The 25917-nt window shown below is 36.6% G+C and overlaps 1 protein-coding gene across 3 annotated transcripts in view; it reads right to left on the bottom strand.

Annotated features, from left to right (window-relative positions):
- The window catches only part of stac (C2 and C2B_Munc13-like domain-containing protein staccato), a 149083-nt gene that overhangs the window by 24979 nt on the left and 98187 nt on the right, over positions 1-25917 (bottom strand). For all 3 annotated transcript variants that reach the window (XM_014417496.3, XM_014417497.3, XM_014417498.3), the window contains 6 exons: positions 9555-9713; positions 5918-5984; positions 3914-4025; positions 2321-2365; positions 2087-2246; positions 1505-1678 (listed from right to left, as the gene is read on the bottom strand). In XM_014417496.3, coding sequence (XP_014272982.1) covers positions 1505-1678; positions 2087-2246; positions 2321-2365; positions 3914-4025; positions 5918-5984; positions 9555-9713 — 717 coding nt within the window. The remainder of the gene's footprint in view (positions 1-1504; positions 1679-2086; positions 2247-2320; positions 2366-3913; positions 4026-5917; positions 5985-9554; positions 9714-25917) is intronic.

The following is a 25917-nucleotide window of genomic DNA, read 5'->3' as shown; positions in this document are numbered from 1 at the left end:
AAAAATAAATAAAATTTAACGAATATTAGCAAAATTAAATAAAATATAAATGGCGTTGATGACCAATGAAGTTTGGCGCCACTAAACAACCAAACAAACAAACACTACTGATCCATAGAGTATCAGAGCCTTTTGAAATGGAAAGTGGCCTAAGACAGGTGGACTTGATAGTTTCTATCCTGAATAACATTGCTCTACCAGCAGTCATTAATAGAGCAGGACTAAATCAGGAATATACCATAAGTTGTCAAATTCAGTGGAGAAACATGGACTCTGAATAATAAAAACATTAACCTGTTAGATATTTTTGAAAGAGTAATTTTGAGGAGAATCATTGGTTCAACATGTAAGAATGGTTGATGGAGACGAAGGAAAATCAACAAAATGCTTCGTCTGTACAAAGAAACTAGCATCTCCTCTTATATCAAAATATAACGATTAAAATGGCTTGGTCATGTTATGAGGATGAGAAATCATAGAATGGCAAGTAGGTTGTATAAGAATGTCCCTGATTGTGTATACCCATGTGTCAAGGGCCTATGGAGGAATGGAGAAACAGAGAGAAACGGTTGGTGGCTATTGAGCAGGTCAAGGGCATCTTCATATGTATGTTGTGCCGATGGAAGAAGAACTATCAGGTATCAATACTTCAGTTAAAGTAAACCATTGAAAGGAGTATTGATAATTTTGTTGTATCTTAACATTCCTAATCATAATGCTTTGGAAGAGGAAATACAAGTATAGTTATTATTATCACGAATTGGTCCAAAAATATTGTCAACAATCAGATATCAGTACATTTAGAAAGTATATATGCTTTGTTAATTGTACTTCTTACTTGGTAAATATTATTGTTACTGAGAGTGAATTGATAAATCTTAATATAATAATAACTAATAAAAATAATCAACACTGAACATACTCAGATCAATAAGATGAAATTTCCTAACAAATCCAAAGCAATTATTAATTAATTATTATGCAAACAATAATGAAATATTTTGTTTCATGATAAAACCTTTCTTAATATATATACAAAGGTTTTTAGTATAAGAAAAATCTAATTTAATAATTTAAAACATTTTCATAGGCTCATAGCAATATATCATTGCCTAAGGAAAAGCAAAAGACTGTAGTTGTTCTGACATACAATCAAGGGATTATAAAATATTTGTGTGGCTTACATAATGATCATTTTATTCCAATAATGAGCCAGGTAGCATTCAAACTGACCGTATTGATAGCTAAAATGTTTATAAAATATCCTTCATACTTTAATAGATGATAAGATATGATGAGATAGATAAGATATTTTAAACACATTTATGGGTTGCAAAAGTTTGAGAAATTATATAGTATGTGGATGGAATGATTTATGAGCTTCCTTTAGAGTTTTAAGGTGTAAAGAATGCCACCTTTATATTTGTGATAATTATTGGTTGTAATATAAACAAATACTAAAAAGTAGAGTATCAGGTTTTTAAGATATGATTTTATTTCTTACATTCTTATTTTCCACTTCATGAAGCAGAAGTAATCGGATTATGTGTCTTCCTTCTTGGAATGCTACTACACTATTTTTTTCTGAGCTGAAAGTTAATTTTAGCTTGATTTCCCCTCTTGATTTAGATTTTTTTTCTAAAGGGTACCACTTTTCATGTCCTAAAGAGGGTATGCACTAAAATACAAATAACAAGTTATATAAAATTTCATATAAAAAAAAAATTTTTGCTTTCAAGTAAAAACAATAACAATATAACATTTTCTAGACACATTAGATTTAGAGATAGATTATTTGCTTTAAAATAAAAATAATAATAACAATAAAATAAAAAATAAAGACCATGTTTTATTAACGAGTAAGGTGATATCAAGATAAAACTCATTTTTTACTCCTACAAGTGACTGTCATAATGTATAAATACTGACATTTATTTTTAATTATAAAAAAAAATTCCAATAACACATTTACCAATTACCTAACCGCTGATCTTGTTATTTCCATGTGAGATAAAGAAGAAATTAGTAAGCTTGAGTGACCACAGAGATATAGAATTATTTAAAATATTGTATTTATGAATCTTACCTTTAAAGGAATATTTACATAGCCTATCATTTCATTATCATGTTTCCCTGTTGAAGCAGTAACAGCTATTTCTTTCATCAATTTCCTTAAACCTTTAATTCCTTGAACACTCGTAATTTTAGTCATTTTTTCTTTAACAGTCTCTGCTGGATCAAAATCCCTAAAAAATTCATCGTATATTAATTTGATGATCAAAACGAAAGCTATTTTATAAACATTACATATTCCACTTACCATACTTCTAAGACTAAAACATCATCTGCAGTACTTTGCACTGGTCTAAAAATGTTTATTCATTATTAATTTCATAAGTTAATTAATGTTAATTTGTTAAACAGAATGTTATGTCTATAAATCAATAAAATAATCAATGTAAATAAAGTAATATTTAAAAAAATATACTGGAAGATTATTGATTTACTGTGTGTATAGATGAATGGAATATGGTCCGGGTGCGGTAAAAAAAAACTCAAATAGTAGATAATTATACTATTTTATTGAGCCAACGTTTCGCCCCACGTTGGAGGGCTTTATCAGGGCTGTTTTGACGGCAGTCAAAAACAAAGTCTATGACTAAATTTGTTTTTGACTGGCGTCAAAACAGCCCTGACGAAGCCCTGCAACGTGGGGCGAAACGTTGGGTCAATAAAATAGTATAATTAACTACTATTTGAGTTTTTTTTTTACCGCACCCGGACCATATTCCATTCATAAAAAAATATATTGTTAATTCTACTCTGAATGAGTTTAGTAGCAGTGATTCAATGAAATTATTCATTCATTTATTTTTTTGCAGACTAAACTTTGGCTCTGGAACTTCCAGTTTACACTAAATCAATTCCCAACTGAAATTTCAGGTGTTAGGAACTATTATTACCTAAGTATATTTATTTTTGGGCCCCCAGGACCCACCAATGTAGTACTGTAAATATTTTTCTGATTATAAACAGTCTACTTCTTCTTCTTCCTCGGTGCTACAGCCCGATGTGGAACTTGGCTTTCTCACAATGTGTTCGTCAGGTGTTCCAGTCCTGTACTGCCCCTCTCTAGTTTCATATTTCTAGCAGTGTTTTGGCATCATGCATCACACAATTTTGACTTTTATCAAAAGTGCTTCACACACAACCATTCTACATGTATTGAACTATTAAATATAAATTGGTGGTATAATAAAGAGCTAATTCAATACTAGTTTTAATGTAATATATTGTATAATGATGTAGCTAGATTTTCTAAAAAAGAGATAGATATTTTATTTTATGAGATAGATATATATATTTATGTTGCAAATGGTTTTTGTATTTATTTTTATCATATGCTAAGACAACACTGCTGCAAAACTACTTTGATGGTTATCCATATTAACTTAATATTTAGATAAATTTCTCATTCTCATTCAACAATTACCCAAATTGGCATTTAAATATAAACATTTTATCTAGAGGTTTACTTGCATTTTAAATCAGATAACTTTTCATCCTTGAAACAATCTAATATTTTTTTTATAAATAAACAATCAAACCAAATATTAGTTGTATTCTCAATTAGATGATGTTTCCTTCAATTAATGGTGGATCTTGATTATACTGCATGATTCCTGATAGAGTTAAGAAAAATAAACTTAGTCTTTCATTTAAGAGGAACTAATCAAAACCATGCAGATTAATACAAGATTTGTTCATGATGTCAGTTCGAAGGAAATTTTAGTTTGCCTTTCTGTTCAAAAAAATATTTAAAAAATAATAATATTAATGCATTGCAACATCATGCATATTGAAGAAAAAAAGTTTAGGTTTACTCAGAATCATTAGTTTAAATTATACTCACAGAGAAAAATATTCTTGCCATAGTGGGTTTAAGGTTTCAGGTTTAACTGAAGTGTTATAACGATGAGTAGATTTAGATGTTAGATATAACGTACAAAAGGGATCACTAAGGCCTGTGAAAAAAAAATTACTTTTAATGAACAATTCTTTTAGATAATTTATTGATAACAATCTCAAATTTCTAAGTAAGTAATTATACAGTCAAATCAATTTCCTTTAAAATAATCCAAAATTGAACTATTTTATTTATTGAAGTACAAAAATCAACTTTTGTTTTAAGTTACCTGAGACCTAGCCTTCTTTCATAAGGGAGAGAGAATATCCAATAGAACAGACTTGGCGTTGATGACCGATGGGTTTTACGCCTTAATTTCTTAATAAACAAACAAACAATAGAACAGATGGAGAAGAAGCAATAAGTCTCCTTTTAAGCACCTGTTGGTTTTGCTTATTTGCTTAATCAGATTAAAATTAACTTATGTTATGTCATCAATAGCTTCATTAATATAGAGTTTCTCCAGTTCTAAGAACTATCAACAGTCAATAATTTGTTATTCATAAACCATTTTTTAAATACATCCTATATTATACTAAAATAAGGGTGTGTCAAATATTTATTTTAATAAGCCAGTATTACTCTGTTAAGCCCATAATAAGTGCAGGAAAATTTTCTTGGTGATTACCACTTGGCTTCTGAAAAATATTTATTTGGACAATGTCTTATCCTACGGCTTAGACGTTATAAACACTGTTAACGCCATGTATAAATTTAATAAATTTTCTATTTTGTGAGAACTATGTTTTGTTGTAAAAGAAAGAGAATTATACTTGTGGTAATGTTTATATGGTGAAATAACGGCCAGTAGAATTATTGGCCACAACAATCTACCGCCTCGCTACAATACAAAGGTCAGTCGCTCAGTCGCCTTTGTATAAATCGTCACCAGACCTTTCTGTGTGAATTATTGGAGCGCCGTTTAGACCAGTGGGCCCACCAGCGGGAGAAAATTACAATTCGAGAAAAACATCGTCTCTGACCTTTCCGATCGGATTTCTCAGGACCTCTGACCCATCGGAGTTCATTCATCAGTAATCTAATTATTATAAGTAATTTTTTAATTTTCATTTTGATTTATATTGAAGGACCGTTTTATTTTAAATTTTGTTCTATATTTAATTTTTGAAGGTTTTGTTTTGATTTTAATTTATGTTTTCTTGTGGTAACTTAACAAATAAATGTTTATCATCCGAGCCAGTGTTTTGTTTAGTTTTTATTTAAGTTTTTCTTCAGGAAGACAGGGTTGATTTGAGGTGGGTTTAACACACTGATTAGGGAGATATTGCCTTTTAAAAGAAATTTCTGTGTAATTTAGGTGCACCATCGATTTGTGCAAGAAAAAGAACAATATAGATTTGAAGAATAAATAAGGAAGTCTACAATTTGTTACATAAAGGCATTGTGATAAAATTAATGAAGTACAGCAGTTTACATTGGGTAAGCTGAGGCCACTACTTTCTATTCATATTTAGAAGAGCTTAGCAGGATAAGAAGGCTAATCGAGAAGGAAAGAACACAGTAATGATTATGATTACGTAGTAACGATTATGTGTATATCAATGTTTTTTTAATATATTGTATCAACATAACTATTTAGGGCCTCCCGTGCCGCAGTGGAGTCTTGCCTATTTGATGTCTATTGGTGGTGCCGGTTTGAATCCGGCCTGGGGCATTGACTTTTTTCATTGATTGGCGGTCCCACAAAATGAAAAACTTTGACCCCCAACCATGGTTAGGCCGTATAGGACTCCAGTGGGAGTCTTCGCCGAAAAAAAACATAACTATTTAGCATTATTACTATTGATTTCGTTGAAGCTGAATGTGATATGTTTCATTACGAAAGTTCTACTTACCAAAACTACAAATAAACAGCAATGATGTAAGTTGGCAAAATAGTCACAAGCGTTACATAAATTAAAATTGTAGCTAATATAAAGATGAACTCACCATTAGCATCTTTAGGGTCTAATTCCCTTGCTTGCACAACTTCTACATTAAGAACTATGTTGGGAGCCTGAAAAAAAAAAGAAGATATTTATTACACTGATAATGATAATTAAAATTATAATTATTTTAAGCCACCATGTCAATGTCAAAGACTGTTAAGGTGAGAAGATCGTATGTACTTGCTACTGATATTACGTATGTGTGTATATAAATTTATTTTATAATTTACGGATGAAGAATCAACAATCAATGAAGATGTTCGGTAGGATAACCAGAGCTGGGATGTAGGACAAACCAGAGAAAATAAAAAAACATTTCATTCAAGTCACTTTATTTTTCTATACAATTTTACGATGGACTACTACAATTTCAGGAAGGCCTTTGTTAAGGTTCATACTAGGAGGAGACCTCCACCAAGGGAAGAGAGAGGGGCTGGTGAACCCATGGATGTGGAGAGTGCTGCTTCGCCCTCTCGCGCTGGCGTGAGTGGGATGGTGGCCCATCGCGCTGGAGCGGGGGAATCGGGGAGGTGGACCATGGGTGGATCTGGAGGACTAATTACCAGTGGATCCGGAAGGCCGGCAGCGGGTGGCTCTGGAGGACGGGCTGTTGGTGGACTCAGAGAGCTGGCGGTGGAAAGCAATCTTAGAGCTCTGGCTGCTGGGGGACGCGTCCGCTGCGGGGGCTGGGGGGTCCGCTGCTCCTCGGGCCGCTGCTGAGGCGCGGGGACCGGGGGTGGTGGTGTGTCTCGCTGTCCCCGACGGGGGGGGGGGAGCTGAGGATTAAAGAAGAGGATGAGGCTGCTACAAGTGAACCTGCATCACTGCATTGCTGCTTGCAATGTACTACAGCAGTATGTTAAGGGTAAGGACACTGATATTATTTTAATACAAGAACCTTACTTATTTAAAGGCAGGATCAGTGGACTGGGCATGCGGAGGTACAGCATCATTTCTGTACCAATGCATGCCAGAACCTGTATCCTGTATAAGAGTAAACTCAAGATCCTACCTCTTTGGCACTTATGTTCCAGGGACTTGGCAGCAGCGTAGTTGGCCTTCAAAGAAGGAACTCATAGGGAAGTGACATTTGCCTCTAGTTATCTCCCCTATGAAGAGGCCATTCCAACGGCGGCCTTGAGGAGGATGGTGGATAACCTGGCTGAAGGATGAAATAGTGGTATCCATGGACGCCAACGCCCATCACTGGCTCTGGGGGAGCACAAACACCAACCAGGGCGGTGAGTCTCTTTTAGATTATCTTTTAGGGCATGACTTAGAGGTCCTCAATAGAGGCATCAAGGCTACCTTTGTCAATAGGGTGAGGGCGGAAGTCATAGATGTAACCATAGCCACTCGTCGAGTAGGTCCGGTGATTAATAATTGGCACGTCTCGGATGAAGAGTCATGCTCAGATCATCGGTACATTAGATATGATTTAACAACATGTGACATGACCGAGTCGGTGTACAGGAATCCAAAGTTGACGAACTGGGACACCTACTGTACCCAATTCGAGGAAGAGGTCAAGAGTTGTCCAGGAACAATCAGGAACACCTGGCAGCTTGAATGCCTTAACACGTCTCTAACGGAAGTGACCATAAGGTCCTACACTGATAATAACAGGATATGCAGGATCCTAACCAACAGGAATACAACCTGGTGGAATGAGGAATTGGCAAGGCTGAGAGGATTCACAAGGAGACTCTTTAATACAGCGAAAAGACACTTGAGAAGGTTCTGGACAGACATATTAGGGAGACTACGCTGGTAGAGAGACCACTACACAGCGCTCAATTTGCCTATCAATCAGGGAAATCCTGTGAGGAAGCTTTACATCATTTAGTATCTAGGATTGAAAAGAGTTTGGCCTATAAGGAGATTATGGCTGGTGTCTTCATTGACATTGAAGGCGCCTTTGATCGTACTCCTTACAGAACCATGGCAAGAGAAGAGCCATGGAAATGAAGAGGGTGGGACATCTTTCTTTCACCTGGATCAACGCGATATTGGAAGGAAGATTGCTCAAGTCGGAGCTAGGACACACTAAGATGTGGATGAAGCCCGCTGGTGGCTGTCCGCAGGGTGGAGTGCTATCTCCTCTCCTGTGGTGTATGGTGGTGGACACCTTACTTGTCAGATCCAATAAGGCATGTTTCTACACGCAGGGATATCCTGACGATATCGCTGTGCTGATAGGAGGCAAATTCCCGGGAACTATCTCAGGACTGCTTCAAGCTGTATTGTCCAGATTTGCAAAGGTAATTGGCCTTTTTTGAACAGAGGAGGGACGGCGTAAAATAGGCCCTCTGTAGCCGCGGTGCTTCTTGGCCGGAAAAAAAAATTCCAGTTCAATGACCTAGATCTAGTTCCTGTAGGACTTACAATCCCCTCCTCTACTACAGGCTAGTTCCCTGCATAGTGAAGATTTCTTCTTGCAAGGACCTACGGCTAGTTCCCATAGGACTAGTCATCCCTTTCACGACCGATAGGGGCGTTCCCTATGCAGTGAAGTTTCCATGCTTCGAGAATTAACGGCTAGTTCCCGCAAGACTCATCCTGTCAATTAATATCCTAACCAACTACTTAACCTGTATGAACGCGCATTATCAAGGCCCTCTGGTATAGAGTACCTCGCATCCTCAAATGTAGTTAAAATATTTTAGTTTAACACAACCTTCTCGACAACGGAAATCACCCCTCTCCTGTGAGACAGATTGTATTTGAAAGTGTACTAAAATTAGAGTAATGAATTTGGTTGAAAACTATAATCGAATTTAAATAAATATTCACTATAACCACCTAATATGTTATTAGTAAATAGTAGGAGACCACTAAATCATAAATAAATTTCCCACACAATGTATACGTAATACATAATCCACATGATTTAAACAACCGAAGAAAACGGTGGCTGCAGCGTCCCAAACCGCAATTTTAAGTTATCGAAGAGACGCATAGTGGTTACGTTTCCTAATATGAGCGAGAGAAAGCCAACAAGAGCAAGAATAAAAAAAAATAGTTCTTCATCCCCCATTGTTTCACAAAGAATTCTAAAGGTACTTGCCCGGTGTAATGTCACTCATATGTAGACATTAGTTAAGTAAACATCAATAGAATGAACGGATAATATTTAACCAAATTATTGTTTTTTTACTATGACATGTCAATTTAAATGCAATTATGTTATTAATAGTTGATTTAAATAATATAATATTTTTAATGGTTTTATGTATACTTTTTTCATATTTATTTTTTAAAGACAGTGAAAGAACTTTCTTTTTATGATACTTATAATTAAATTATACATGAGGTATAATTAAATGCTTTTAATAATACTTCATGAATAATAATAGTAAAAGTGACCACTGTGCAGTGCCTTGAATGACTTGAAGAAAAAAAAACGCAACATAGCCCTCATTATCTATTACCACAAATCAGAAGTAAAAAAGTGCCTGTTTTCAAGCCCCTCTTTTTTTTAATCCTTTGGTAAGTAACAAAGTAAAACTTTTGTTACTTCATTAAAGAAAAAACTATTATAAATTAATAAAAACAATTCAATGCAAATTATGAATTTGACATGAAAAAACTTGATATTTTTATAAACCTAAATAAATATTGGAAATAATATGCTTTACCTCTTTATCTTGTGCTTCTTTATAAGCGGAATCATGTTTATCATCATCAATCTTAAACAAATCCTTGACGTAGTTGAAGAGTGAACTTTTGTCAACTGAAGCATCAGCGCCAACACTGTGAAGAATTTCATAAATGACTTCTTCATAAAGTTCATCAATCTGAAATTAAATTAAATAACATTTAATTAGTGAATGGTCTTTACATTAAAAAGTTCTCACTCATTCAGAAGTTAATCCAAATAGTTCGATCATACATGCCAAAATTTTATATAATAATAACTAAAACGATAATTTTTAATAAAAATATAGTATTAAAGAATTGATAAGGTATTATGAACATTATTTTGGAAAGGCATTGGTCTACGATAAGGGGGCTAGAAATTTTAAACTAAGTAATCAAGTTCTTCTTCGAGGAAGCGCTTCGTCATAGGCGCCGGCAAGAGGGGGGGGGGCAGACTGCCTCTAGACCCCTCACTATTTCATAATCATTTGATTAAAAATAAACCGTAAAAGAGCTGATAGTTTATAAATGGTATAGTTAATGACACTTCACTCAACCAAAAATAATGAGGTTTAACTATAACTGATTTTTTGTTATCATTGAATCAATATTAGTTGTTTTCTTATTGTGTTTCACGAGTTTACCCCTGTATGAAGTATCTGTGCCTAGAGAAAAACTGATGGCTGGGCTACAAATTAATGTATGGTATTATATGAGCCTTCCCATGTAATACTGCTGTCATGTCACTAATCTTCGCCTCCCTCTTATTTTTTAAGTGCCGGTGCATATACACTACTTATAGTGTTTTTTCCCGATCTAGCTGGGCAAAAGATGGTTATTTCAAACACAGTATGAGTGGGAAAATCGAAGTGGCTAAAACCAGGGCCAGCTCGTACCTATGGACTAGATATTTTGTTTCGGATATTCAATATTTCAATGGCGGTGTTTTGAATATCGAACCAGAATATCGACATTTTCCTCTGATATATCGGTTTATATATATATAAAAAAAAAAGAAAATAAATTTCTTTCCAAATTTTTAAAAAAAGCACATAAGTATATGTATTAAATAGATGAGCAAATAAAAAATCATAGGTAGTTTGATCTCTAAAAATAATCACACACCTAAGAACTTCATACACGCAAATTATTTTGAGAGCATAAAAAAATTCAAGATCATCCAGACATACTCAGCTAGCAAAATTCAATCCAAATATCTGCTATATATATTTGATTACGATTTATAAAGTAAATGTCACCAATAATGTTCACTATCTACATTCGAATATTGATATCGAAATAAAATTAAAATATTTCATTTTAAAAATTCCCTAAAATATCAAAGATTTTAGGACAAAACAATTTATTCAACTTACACATCCAATTATATTTAAGTTTGTGATGGGTGCGTGTTTTATAATATTTGTTACGTTTATGTTTTGGTCGTCATGATGTTGCTTTGCTTTACTATTATTATAATTTTGTTATATGTTCTGATTAGGTATGATACGAAATCTTCCAATATTCAAATTCAATAATTTTGCTATATAATTGTTTCACAATTAATATTTCATTAATTTGTTAAATTTTCGATATTCCAATATTGATATTTTAGTGCCATTATCACCAGTACAGTAAAACCTCGCCCTTGAAGTTGTCATTGGAAAAATAGGGATAAGGCTTATGCGAATGATGTAGTCATCACAGGGAGAACCAAAACAGCACTGGCCGGTGCTGTAGAAGAATTCAAGAGAGCAGCATTTATGACTTAATATAAATGGTGAAAAGACTAAATAAATGAGAACCTCTAGACAGACAAGGGAGAGAAGAGATATTGTGGATGTGGAGAAAAACATGTTTCACAGCTGCAGTTCTTTTAAGTAGCTGGGAGGAGTAGTGACTGAGAACAATAATTTAGAAGTAGAAATTAAGGGCAGGAACTAGATGTTTCTATGCCCTGCAAAAACTCTCCGATACAAAAGTCTTTCCAGGAAAGCAAACCTTTTTTTATACAAAACAATAATATAGGCCAGCGGTAATGTATGTGAGACATGGACTCTAATCAAGGGAAATAGAAGAGCTTTACAGGTTTGCGAGAGAAGAGTCCTGAGAAAGATCTTTAAGAAGAGCCGTTAAAGAGGAGCACAGGTGGAGAATCAGAAGCAATGAGGAATTAAAAGAATTGTATGAAGAGCCTGATATCCTCTGTGCTATTAAGAAGAGCAGGCTAAGATGCTTGGGACATGTGGAAAGGATGGAGCCCTGTAGGCTACCTAAAAGGATGCTAAATGGTGCACCAGAAAAAAGGAAAATGGGCAGACCCAGGCGTCGGTGGCTGGATGATTTGAGAGGGATGAAAATTGAAAATTGGAGGAGTCTCACTGGAGACCACGAGGCATGGGGAAGAATGGTAGCAGAGGCCCAGGTCCTACAAGGACTGTACCGCCCAACAGTGAGTAATAATATCGATATTTTGCCTTCCGATATTTAATCCCTAATGTGTACAACCAAGGCAGCCACCTTGAAAAAATATTTAGGACAGAATAAAGTATGAATTTAAGTTGTTTTACGGAAACGTACAGAAATGCTATTAAATCTTAAAGGGGGGGGGATTGATACGAAAGTGGGGAAAACACTTATTCGTCTAGAGCGAAAGAAAACCTGGTCCTTGCTAAAACTAAAATCGGATTGCGGAGAAGATGAGGAATGGCCACATTGTGTGATTTTGGATGAGTCGGACGAGTTGAGACTTGTCTAAAGAAGTAAATCGATTGCTTTTAGTTCTAAAACTGAATTCGTAAACGTATATTTCAGGGTTAATGTTTCAGGTTCATAACTATTACTGTTATTTAATAATTATTAATTATGAAAGACCAAGTATGTAATTGGATAAAGTAGATTATTCCAAATATGGTATAGGGCGAAGGAGAGATAAAGTTTATTTTTTGGTTGTTCTTGCAATTCTGAGACAAGAAGAGAAACTGCTCGTTGATGCCGACTATTACAGCTCTTACTAGACAAACGGTCAAAGCTCTCTACTAATTACACGACTAATTTTAATGACCTTTTTTTTTTTCGGGCCAAAAAGCACCGCGGCCACAGAGGGCCTATTATACGCCGTCCCTCCTCTGCTCAAAACAGGCCAATTGCCTTTGCAAATCTGGACACTGTATAAGGATCCACTGTTTCGCAAAGTTTGGGATCCAAGATACGATCCTTACCAAAGATGAGGAATCGTGTTCTTGCCAGTGCATCACATCTGCAAATGATGTGCTAAGCAGTCTCTTCCTCCTTCCTGCATAACCTGCAGATAGGGGACTCTATCAGTCTCATTTTATAGAGATGCTTGTTTAGCTGACAGTGTCTTGTGTATAGACCTGTCACCCATCTTAAGATTATACATCATACATTGTGTGGGAAATTTATTTATGATTTAGTGGTCTCCTACTATTTACTAATAACATATTAGGTGGTTATAGTGAATATTTATTTAAATTCGATTATAGTTTTCAACCAAATTCATTACTCTAATTTTAGTACACTTTCAAATACAATCTGTCTCACAGGAGAGGGGTGATTTCCGTTGTCGAGAAGGTTGTGTTAAACTAAAATATTTTAACTACATTTGAGGATGTGAGGTACTCTATACCAGAGGGCCTTGATAATGCGCGTTCATACAGGTTAAGTAGTTGGTTAGGATATTAATTGACAGGATGAGTCTTGCGGGAACTAGCCGTTAATTCTCGAAGCATGGAAACTTCACTGCCCTATCGGTCGTGAAAGGGATGACTAGTCCTATGGGAACTAGCCGTAGGTCCTTGCAAGAAGAAATCTTCAATATGCAGGGAACTAGCCTGTAGTAGAGGAGGGGATTGTAAGTCCTACAGGAACTAGATCTAGGTCGTTGAACTGGAATTTTTTTTTCCGGCCAAGAAGCACCGCGGCTACAGAGGGCCTATTTTACGCCGTCCCTCCTCTGTTCAAAAAAGGCCAATTACCTTTGCAAATCTGGACAATACATAAGAATCCACTGTTTCGCAAAGTTTGGGATCCAAGATACGATCCATACCAGGAATCGTGTTCTTGCCACTGCATCACATTTGCAAATGATGTGGTAAGCAGTCTCTTCCTCCTTCCTGCAGAACCTGCAAATAGGGGACTCTGTCAGTATCATTTTATAGAGTTGCTTGTTTAGCTGACAGTGTCCCGTGAATAGTACTGTCACCCATCTTAAGATACTCCAATCCATATTAAGAAGGCAGTTACTTCTTTTCGGGCAGGGTCCTTTGAGGAACATTTTTGCTTGTTCCATCCCTCTGGTATTTCTCCAGAGTAGCCCAGCCTTGCTCTCAGCAATCTTTTTGATATGTTTCTTCGCATGGCTGAGACTAATTCCGCATATGGGGTCAGGTGTGAAAGGAACATACTCAGATCCTTTCCTTGCTAGGTAGTCCGCTCTCTCATTTCCTTTAATTCCTTTATGTCCAGGCACTCATTCCACCCGCACCTTGTTGGCCAAGGAGAGAGAGTTCAGGTTAGCCTTACACTCCTCCACCAATTTGGAGCGGGTTACGTAGTTATCCAGCGCATAGATGGCTGCCTGACTGTCCGTGTAGATCATGATTAGCCTTTCCCTCATGCCCTCTTTTATTAAATTCTGGGCACAGACATTTATTGCAAACACCTCAGCCTGAAACACTGTGGTGTGCTTTCCTAACGAGAGGGATGTGCCTTGATTAGGTTTATCCATCCTCCATATCGCTGCTCCGGATCCTTGTTCCATTAAGGTAGTCGTCTGTGTAGCAGTTTATCCCATTACACAGCTTGTGTGTGGTTGACCCTTCAACCCTTACATTGTAGTAAGTGTTCTTATATTTCTTCTCCTGATGATCAGAATGCATAGGCAGGATCCCATCTTCATTGATCCTCCTGAACAGTCTGCCATGTCCCTCATAAGTTAAGGAATGGTAGTTCGTTGCTAGTTTCATAAGCCTATATGCAGAGCTAAGGGCTTGAGCTTCAATCTCTATATGTAGAGTATCCAAGTTTGGGATTTCCTGGTCGTAGCCTTGTGCCACCATACAATGGCAGCATATAGAGGATTTGGTCTTATCGCTGCCATGTACAACCAATATATAACTTTTGTTTTGAGGCCCCAGGATTTTCCTACGGCTCCTTTACATGCCCCACCTCAGTGCCTTCATACTGGTCTTTCTCAACATGGAGTTGCCACTTCAGTTTACTGTCCAGAGTAACGCCAAGATGTTTGACTTCACTGCGGAATCCCAATAGTTCACCGTTAAGGTACGGCGACCTGACTGCAATGTTCCGTCTGTTAGTGAAGACACAGAGACTGACCTTTTGAGGATTGATGCTCAGACCATATTCCTGGCACCATCCATTCCTAAGGTCTACCGATGTTTGAAGCAGTCCTGAGATAGCTCCCGGGAATTTGCCTCCTATCAGCACAGCGATATCGTCAGGATATCTCTGTGTGTAGAAACCTGCCTTATTGGATCTGGCAAGTAAGGTGTCTACCACCATACACCACAGGAGAGGAGATAGCACTCCACCCTGCGGACAGCCACCAGCGGGCTTCATCCACATCTTAGTGTGTCCTAGCTCCGACTTGAGCAATCTTCCTTCCAATATCGCGTTGATCCAGGTGAAAGAAAGATGTCCCACCCTCTTCATTTCCATGGCTCTTGCCATGGTTCTGTAAGGAGTACGATCAAAGGCGCCTTCAATGTCAATGAAGACACCAGCCATAATCTCCTTATAGGCCAAACTCTTTTCAATCCTAGATACTAAATGATGTAAAGCTTCCTCACAGGATTTCCCTGATTGATAGGCAAATTGAGCGCTGTGTAGTGGTCTCTCTACCAGCGTAGTCTCCCTAATATGTCTGTCCAGAACCTTCTCAAGTTTCTTTTCGCTGTATTAAAGAGTCTCCTTGTGAGCCCTCTCAGCCTAGCCAATTCCTCATTCCACCAGGTTGTATTCCTGTTGGTTAGGATCCTGCATATCCTGTTATTATCAGTGTAGGACCTTATGATCACTTCCGTTAGAGACGTGTTAAGGCATTCAAGCTGCCAGGTGTTCCTGATTGTTCTTGGACAACTCTTGACCTCTTCCTCGAGTTGGGTACAGTAGGTGTCCCAGTTCGTCAACTTTGGATTCCTGTACTTATTCACCCAAACCCAGTTGCCTCTAACCTAGCTTCTCCTTCATTACCTGATAATCCTCAGCATTCATCTGAAGTGAAGATGGCCTTGAGATTTTCTACTCTAGAATTGTTATTGGAGTTCAATGGGTAGATTCTGCACTTGTTCATGTTCATATCTTGCCATTGTATAAATCACATCATATTTACATACCATAAAGGTTTTTAATACAGTTCTAAAAAAAAAATCTATAGGTAATTACAATAATGGCTGATGCATTTGTTGCACTTTCTGAGGGATATTTTGTTAATTAGGTGTTCAAGGTATCTATAACTCTTGTCAGGCCTGGTGTGATCAGGACGGCGGTCGCCCGATGACCCCGACTGTAGGGGACCCCGAATGAGCATGGGTAAAACTGAAAAATGAACCAGCTAATTACGGCTGTTACTTACTGATTTAAATTTCAAACTGTTCATATAGATCATTGGATCTATGTTATGGATATGTGGTTTCAGGTTTGTACTTTATAAATATTTTCCGAGGAAGGGCCCTTGGTAGGGGGCACATATTCAGTCACTATCCGAGGTGCGTCATAGGAGTCAGACTGGCCTGACATATGTAGTAGATAACTTCGATTAAATTAGCAGCTAGTAACCAGTAATCTTGAAAATATTTGTATCTAATATCTAAGTGTTTTAATAATGTTATTATTTTTTTAAAGAATTCTTGAAATATATAGCATATTTCATTTATATTATACATTTTTATTTTTATATATTCATTTGTATTTATTACTTTTTATATGCACTATATATATGAACCTGGTCTCTAACACATTCGCTAGAAAGCATACTCGTGAGATTTAAACGGAAAGTCCTCCGTAAAATTACAGGAACGATCTGGGATCAGAGCCTTAACACATGGAGGAGAAGAACTAACGGTGAACTGCATGTTGTATATGTAGCAAACTTATGTAGTTGGGCCGCACCACTGTTTCTCTCTTCATTGAAAAAAGCCAAAGGGAAAGATAAAACATCGGACAATAAATAGTTGAAAACTATTTTGTCCTTTTTTGACCGCAACCCTGACCATCTTCATCATATTGGATGGATCAAATATATGTTTGTGTTCGAAAAGAGGTTAACAGTTGCTTTCTTAACAGAAAGTTATTACAACTTCCACTGAAAAGGGACAGCGGAAAGCGCTCGAAATAATTGGAGTATTTGTCGTAAAAAAATTATGAACTTTATTAACCCCATAAAACGTGTGATTTATCACTTAATATTAATCAAACAATCAAATATAGGGTAAAGCAGTAAAAATAAATCAGTTCATTAAAGAAACCTTTCTGTTATCAATGTCAACTTTGTTGTTCTCTCTTAACATAGATTATATTGAAAAAAGTGTTTTCATTGAAAAAAATAACATCACCTCGTGATTCTAAGCGTGTATTGTAAATATTGTAATATTTACTAATAAATACAATGATTACCGAAAAAAAGTAAATAAGCTCCATATTTAATCGACCAACTTTATCATCCTCAAAGTATTTTACCCACGAACAATAGAGGGTTGTAATTTGTAGGCTGATCTTGGAATAGATAGCTAATCCTGGTTCGGTTTTCCTTCAATATTGAGATATTATTTGTTTCCAATGACGTTTTGGTAATTTTTTATTTGTAAACGATTTTTTACATTTAAAAAATATTAATAAACTGTATATTGTATTTTGTTATATATTTATTTACAGTTTGTTGTCCGCTAGTGAGATGAAAAAGCTCCTCAAAGATTACGTCCCGAGCCATAACAGGGGGATCAATTTCTCGCTACACCACTGCTTATCATTGTTACTTGTTAATGTTAGTTCACTGTCTCTTATTTTCAAACCTTTGATGATTATGATATTAGCGGAGTCGGAAATTAACCAAGAAACACTGATCCGTTCGAAAAGACGAATCCATTTTTAATCAAACAACCAATTATATTTAAAATTCCACTCAACTTATTATGTTAGAAACGTTTTAGTAACGGATATTAAAGTAAATTTTAAAGTTATATAAAGATATATTCCAATAACAATCATCCATAACTAAGTAAATTCCCGCATTATTATTATTTACATTAAATAGCGCTGGAGCGGCGCGAAAAATCGAAAAGAAGAAACGTAAAGATTTTATCCCTTTCGATTTTTCAATTTTCCACTCCGTTTGCTCTCTAATCATCAAATCTGTAAAACATTGTTTGCGGTTTATAGCGATTAACCTGGTCTTCAGGTCACGCGTCGGATTGAAAACAAATCAGTGACATTAAATCATTTTTAAATTATTCGATATTACAACGGTGCTTATTCATCCCTATTCCGTCAGTCTGGTGGTGTACCTCAGGGTAATATCCTTGGTCCTATCCTTTATATAGTTTTCACAGCTGACATCTCAACCCATCCTAACACTATCCTCACCACGTATGCTGAAGATACATGTCAATTGTCAGTGAACAATGATCCTTGTATTCCAAACCCTCCAATCCCACATCACCACCCTTGAAGAATGGTGGTAAAATTGGAGGATTAAAATTAATTCCAATAAATCCCACCAAATCACATTTACCCTTCGTCGTAAACCCATGACCTCTTGCCCTACAGTATCCTTTAATAATACCCCATTTATTCCAGTCGAACAGATTCGTTACTTAGGACTACATCTCGACAAACTACTGACATGGAATTCTCATATAAGACTGAAATGACAGGAAACAGGTCGTCGATTTCGACTATTACAACATTTACAAGACAAATGGTCTAAACTTCCAATCCATTACAAAAGACATGACTATTATAAGGCCTATTTGGACATACGGAGTTGAGCTTTGGGGCTCCACTAAACCATCCAATTACTCCCGAATCCAATCCTTACAGTCTAAAATCGTTTGTAAAATCCTTAATGCTCCTTACTTTGTCACAAAGCAAGTCATCCATCAGGACCTCAATGTCCGATATGTTGCCGATTTGGCCAAAACCAGATACCATTCCTTCCATGATAAACTTCTCAACCACCCAAATCCACTTGTTTTTAACCTGGCTTCTCCTTCATTGCCTAATAATCCTCCTAGGCGTCTAAAAAGAAGATGGCCTCGAGATCTTCTTCTCTAGAAATGTTATTGGAGTTCTATCAAAGGGTAGATTCTCCACATGTTTGTATCATGTCACTATGTCACCTACAGCAAATTAACTTGTTGTATATATTTTTATATAGATGTAAATAACAATAAATAAATTATTAAAAAAAAAAAATTATTTGACGAGAATCCTAGAAGTACGTAAGAAAGAGTTTATGAGTCGTCTTTACTAACAGAACGAATTTCATTCACCTAAACCTATCCAAATTAGTTTCAAAATTCTAAAAATTCACCAATAAAAAGAAATTGTCAATCGAGTCGTAAACACGCTGTATATGTGTAAAGACACATATACAGCGTGTTTACGACTTATTAGTTCTTTATCATACTTTATCATACATAATTACTTATTAGTTCCAATCATTGTATTAATTGATGAGAAATACACATCAAAGCATAATAAAAAAGGTATAAAAATAATTATTAGTAATAAAATAAAGAAAGTAAATGTAATATAACACGATAAGAGAAGTTTTCAAAAAAAGTTAATAAATACATTAACGCTAAGTGTACCGAATTTTAGTAAGTTTTTTTAAGTGATGGCAGCACTTTCGGGGCAAATTTACTTTTCTTCTCATTTGAATAGGGAATTATAAATTTCCCATCTGTAAACGGATTTACCATCTAGAACCCCATAGAAGTTACTGAAATTGATTCATTAATTTTTGTTGTAATTATTTTGGGATTTAAAAAAAATATCTTTGTTATTTTACGTTAATCAAAAAAAGTGAGCTTATAGGCACTTGTCAACAAGAAAATAAAACAAGTCTGTGCAAACAGATTCAATGTCGGTTGCATATGATGACCGTAAAGAGAAAAATAAGATTTAGGATTAAAGCCGCGAGATTTGTAATTGCTAGACCAGAGAAAGTGGCAGCTTACCCCCACTTCTCTAGACGTTGATACTCCAAGAGCCGCAATGTTTGTCTGCTTAATCTATGTATTTCCACGCATTTTTGATATTTTTAAATTTTTTCACTAATACCAAAGTGGAATTCTGAAATGAGAATACAACATTTTCAAAATTAAAATAATTTTAATTTTAATAATAATGTTTTTAAATTTTATCTTTCGGTAAATTTTGATTTCCTTGCTAAATTTATCATAACTTACCACTGTAATTACTATATTGTTTTAGATTATTTTTCTCATATTACATTTCAAAGGTTAATGGACGAATATTTGAGAGGTATAGATGAATCAGTATACCAGATTTACACGGATAACCTCATGGTGTTTAGTAAATCTGTTACAGACATTTGAAGCGTTTTCCAGAGGATGCGAGAATTCGGACTAAAACTATCTCGAGAGAAATCATTGCTGGGACAAAAACAAATACATATTTTAGGATACACCATATCTCAGGAGGAGGTAAAACCGGATGTGCAGAAGGTAGCAGCCTTACATAGGATGGCGGTACCGATCGACATAACAGGAATCAGAAGATTATTAGGGGCACTACTGTTGTCGGTTCGTCCCTGATATAGCGGAACACCTGGTACCCCTCAACAATTTGCGAAGAAAGGGTAGTGCGACAGTAATGACGCCGGCCATTGAAGACAATATCATAAAATGTATAGATCAGTTGCAGAAGAGACCAGTATTAGCGTTTCCTGATTTCCAAAAGCAGTTCACGCTCACGACAGACGCTAGTGAGTACGCGCTGGGAGCAGTGCTGTTACAAGAAGGTGAGGTAGGAGAGCTTGCCGTGGCCTACGCTAGTAGGCGTCTCATAGAGGCAGAAGCAGGGCGTTACAGCGCCTTGGAACGAGAACTACTGGGATAGTATGGTCAATAGAGCATTTCCGACCCTACTTGTGCGGGAGAAGATTTAGGGTCAAGACGGACCAGAGGCCCCTGCAATGGGTGGGAAAGCTAAAGGAATAGTCGGCGAGAATTACAAGGTGGAAAGAACTGTTGAGCCACTAAAACATGGACATCACGTTCAAACCTGGCAACGTCGTAGCAGATTGGCTCTCGCGAGCAATAAAGGTAAACGCAGTAGAAGATGGCCAAGGGGAAACGTCTGAAGTTGGAAGGCAGTTTTTGAGGGAGTGGACTCCGGAAGAAGAACAGCAATTGGCCTCACCAGAGAACCAGAATGTGGAGGAGACGTCTGCAGAAGAAAGTTCAAAGACCGACGGAAATGGAGGGGCTTGAGGAGATAATCAACGACAAGAAGTACCAGAATATTTGGAACACAAAAACCACGGGGTTGCTGTAGATGGAACATAGCAAGCACGACAGTAATAGCATTTCGACTGTCTGGTCATAACCGGGTGTCGAAGAGGATCAAATCTGTAGAGTTGTAAAGCATCCAACGCCGGTATGATCCACTATTTATATGTTGGAAACGCGACAGTATGGGAAAAGATCCAACGGCTGTGGAGAATGGAAAAAAATTCCCGACAGAATTTCTTCCGACAGTGGGAGAGAATTTAACAATACAAGCATAAGAGAGGAAAATGAGAATATCGGAAGGGGTTTGGCACCTCAACATTCAAAAAGCCATGGAGGAATAGAGCGACTCCATAACACTCTAAGTGATTACTAACGAGTGTACCAGATGGAAAGGGGACAGGAGCCTGATGATGCCATGGAACGGGCAGTCGCAGCATACAACTACTCCATATACATAGTCACGGGGTATGCCCCATTCGAAATTCCTTTTGAGATACGGGGGCGTCGATGGGACTACCGTGGTACTTTGCCGGAAGAGCATGAAATGGCCGGTAATGTTTTGGCCTTGCAAAAGTTATGGTCCAAAGTCAGGAAAAGGATTCGAAGGAAAAAAGTAGAAGAGTGGTACAATGTAACTTAAATATCCAAGACCTGATGGGTAAAATAAATATTGGGACGGTGGTAGATTGGAAACTGGGGACTAATGAAGGGAAAGAGCTGCAGAGGTATAAGGGCCCTATCAGAGTGATTTTCATCACAGAACATAATATTGTTACAATAGAAAGTAATTCAAAGAACCTAGAAAGAGGAGAGCTGTCCATATTTAACAGTTAAAACTTCCGGCAATTACGATATAGAGTGTCTTCATATTACCACAGCTAGATTAGACTACCAGTAATGTAGTTTTTTTTTTTTTTGTTTTAGTTTCTTTGAGAATTTTTAATATATAAATTTCAAAATTTTTTTTTAAATATAATCTTTTTCACGTTATTGTATGAGGAGTTCATTTGTTTTATATTTATGTATCTATATTTTTCACTGTGTTATTTAATTTTCTTTTGTATATTACTGAGTTTAAGAAGACTGTATGCCTATTGTTTATTGGCTATAGTTTATTGTAAATAGTTTGCAATTTTATTTTATATGTTATTATGTTGTCCAGTAGAAGTTTACGAGGATTGTTGTACATATATATATAGATGTACCGAACCCTATAAAACCAGTCTATTACAGTAGTGTAATGTCTTATTCTTGTTTGTTTTGTTTTTTTAAGTTTATCTCTCGCCGATACATAAGTGTGCCGAAACATGTGACCTTTAGATACGGAGGTAATGAATAATTCTGAAAATCCAATTTTTTCTCTTTACTTCTGCTCTCTATAACTGCAATTTCATAGGCATTAGTGCAAATTTCAATGGTGAACAACGGTATATTCCGGCACCCAATTCTGAATCCATCTCAGATAAACTCATAAGTAGTAGTTCCGCCAGTGACAAATCACATTCCATCTCTACCGTCAATCACTATGCCAATGCTCTGAAGTGGAAATCGGATGGCAACGGCACAAAATCTCTGGTTCAATATCAAACGGCGCGTGGAGAGGTTGCAGCAATAGTCGGTAAATGCTTTTCCAGATTTCACTCGGCAATCCACAATAACAACATATGTCAGTGAGTATGCGCTGGGAGCGGTGTAGTCTCAGGAACGTGAAGGGGGAGAGCGCCCAGTGGCATACGCCAGCAGGTGCCTTATGGAGACGGAAAGTAGATATAGCACAATGGAGCGAGTACCCTTTGGAATTACATTTAAGACCAGATGTGTTCAGCAGAAGGTTCAAGGTACATACTGACCACAGACCACTCCAATGGGTCGGAAATCTGAAGGAATCGTCAGCCAAAATTACACAATGGAAGGTACTCCTAGCCAAATATAACATGGATGAACTATATAAACCAGGTAAAAAAAATGTGGTTGGTTGTCTCGAGAAAAAGTGGAACCGTTCGGGACAATGAGGCTGCGGGAATGGATGCCAATAGAGAAAGAACATCGGTGACCATTATTGACCTCTTCACTAATTCAGCAATGGTGCACCAGGTGCGGGACAGGTTTTCGGAGGTTGTTTTGGAACGAACGCATCTCGTCGGATGGAGGAAGAGAATTCGACAACTCCTTGATCCGAAAGGTGATGAAGGATCTCGAAGTGACTTAGCACCTTAACACACCAGGAATGATTGAGGTCGAACTCCCTGATTCTGTGTAATTCGCCCGAGGCATTCTTCTTGTGAACTATCCACAATGGACTTTTATAGTGGGAAGTGCCTGGGGATATCACCTCTCCTGATAGCACCGTTTTTCCTGTAGCTCCCAGTACTTCCCCTTCTTTACAAAAAATATCATCATATTTGTTCATTATTGCCTGTTTCCAACTCTCCCTCTGCTTAATCAAGCACATTCTTGCTTACCGTCACACACGAGCTTCTGACAGCTGTACCTCTTCACTCCAAGTCTAATATCCCACTGACCCTGGTAGTCTGATCTGGTAGTCAATGATTATCTGGTAGTCTCGGGGCATTTATCATTACATGGACTGTTACCTTCTCTCCTTTAGCCCCCAATAGACCAATTCCATTTCTGTTTCCCCTTCAATGGTGCAAGGCCTACCTAGTGTGATTAACTGACAGTTACTTACTCTGACCTGTAGTTCCCCCTAACCACCACTCAATCTGTCTAGGGTCTCTCGGCAGACGATTGTGTTTCAGCTCCTAGTGTCCACCAGACAGCTTAATACTCTCTTCGGGCGTATAATAGACGAACCGCCGTGCTCTTCTCTGACATGGTGGTTCTCCAACGTGCGGTCGCCCCTCTGTGAGTACACTCCTCAAAACCTTTCTCAATTCTAGCTGTTTCTCAGGTTCTTTTCCAAGTCCTCCTCCTGCCTTGACTACAGGAGACACCTACCGCAGATGTACCGCTCAATGATCTACAGGTCGACACTTTCACTTGGAGAGAATATAAATGGATAACCATAATTGATATCTTCGGTAAGGAGGCAATGGCGCACCAGGTGCTGGGCAAGTTGTCGGAAACCGTGTTGGCAGCTCTCCTATTGTGGTTTAATTTTACGGATCTCCGGAACGCATCTCATCAGATTCAGGCAGAGAATTCAACAAAGCCATAATTCGAACATAAATGAAGGACCTTGACGTAACATGGCATCTCAACACACCACGGCACCCCAAGAGCAGAGCTGGCATGAAGCGGCTACATAACACGTTGAGTGACCATTTTCGATTATATCAGGTGGACCAGGGACTAAAAAAGGAAGTGGTAATGCCGAAGGCGTTGACTTTATTATTCCTGATTGCAAAAAATTGCCATTAAAAGTGATATATTTTAGTCTGCTGGATTTTCCAATTTACAAGGGAAGCAGGAATTGTTCTATGGTTCCTTTTTACAATGAGAGTTTTTCGTTTTCTCAAATTCGTTTTACAAACGCCAGGTTTAATAATATTATTGAGTTCATCTTCTTTATCGGTCCACGTTTTTTTTTTTTTCGTTTCACTGATAGACGCAGTTTATTATTTGATTTAGAATTATTCCTAACCGAATTTGTGTTTACCATATTTGGAACTTATATGAAAGCTCTTATAAATATGAAAAGTTAGCTATAATAACTTATATGAAAAGTTAGCTGTGACACGTTTTGAATAAAACTGGATTTTCACCGAAGATGTAGTGCATGAAAGAAAGAGAGGGGAGGCAATACTACCTAATGAAGTAATATAAGTAGGCTAAAACATATAGGATCAAAATGTCAAAACTGTTTGCCACAGGAAATCACACAGAAATATATATTCACAATAGATTTATATGTAATGGGTTTCCTGTAAGTGGTTACCAATATAACAAAAAAAGACTTCCCGAATCCTCATACGAATAACGGTTATCACTAAATAAGCGTTTCATTGTTGCGTCCCTTTCTTTTCATTGTTTCTCGGAATAGGTTATTAACAGACAAGTAACTTAGTTGGAAAAATATTTGTACTTTTACAATTTATTCTAAAATAATAATTGTTTCTATTTAATATAAATTTAAATAATTACTTCGTTATTCTTCTATAACTTATTTTGTGAAAGCACGAAACAGACAATAGTTGTAGATAATTTCAAAAAATCATAACATCAAATAAAAATTATTAAAAAAGTAAAAGCTAACCAAAGGCTAAAATCTCACGATTCGGGAAACACTAATAGTAATTATTAATACTAATTAGATTGTACCAAAGAGAAAAAAAATGAATACAAATTATTTTCTATATTAGTATCTCTCATAATTAATAATTACAAATTATTTTCAATATTAGTGTAGAAATAAATAATAGTAGAATACCAATGTAAATTTACTCTGACTGTTCTCATATTTAGGTATTGCTATGAGAAAGTTAGTTTTTGCAGCCTTGAGTTGCCGTCTCGTTCCAGTCAATACCTCATCCCATTCTCCTTCCGCTTGTGAACAAAAACGTATTTTTCTCTTTACGGTCGCTGTATAAATGCCATAATTTCACGGAATATCTCATTGGTTGAAACCAACACTGAAGTGAACGGTCTTGCAAGTGCCAATAAGGCCACATTTTAAAAAATTTATCGTTAACTCATATTTTTGCATCTTATTTTCCTTATTACTCAATTGGTGTTTTTTAAACTTAATTTCAGTAACTTCGAAATTCAAAAAACACAAAATGCACTTTACAGATTCAAATTCAGACCATCCGTTCAGGAGAAAATAGAAAAGTAAATTCTGGTGCATTACATGAAGCGGTACATTTAGCCTTAACAATACCAT

Source organism: Halyomorpha halys, unplaced genomic scaffold (genome assembly GCF_000696795.3).
Source record: "Halyomorpha halys isolate HHAL.00 unplaced genomic scaffold, Hhal_1.1 Scaffold158.1, whole genome shotgun sequence".
In the NCBI taxonomy this organism is placed as follows: domain Eukaryota; kingdom Metazoa; phylum Arthropoda; class Insecta; order Hemiptera; family Pentatomidae; genus Halyomorpha; species Halyomorpha halys.
Note: the sequence above shows the minus strand (reverse complement) of the source record. Positions and strands in the feature narration are given on the sequence as shown.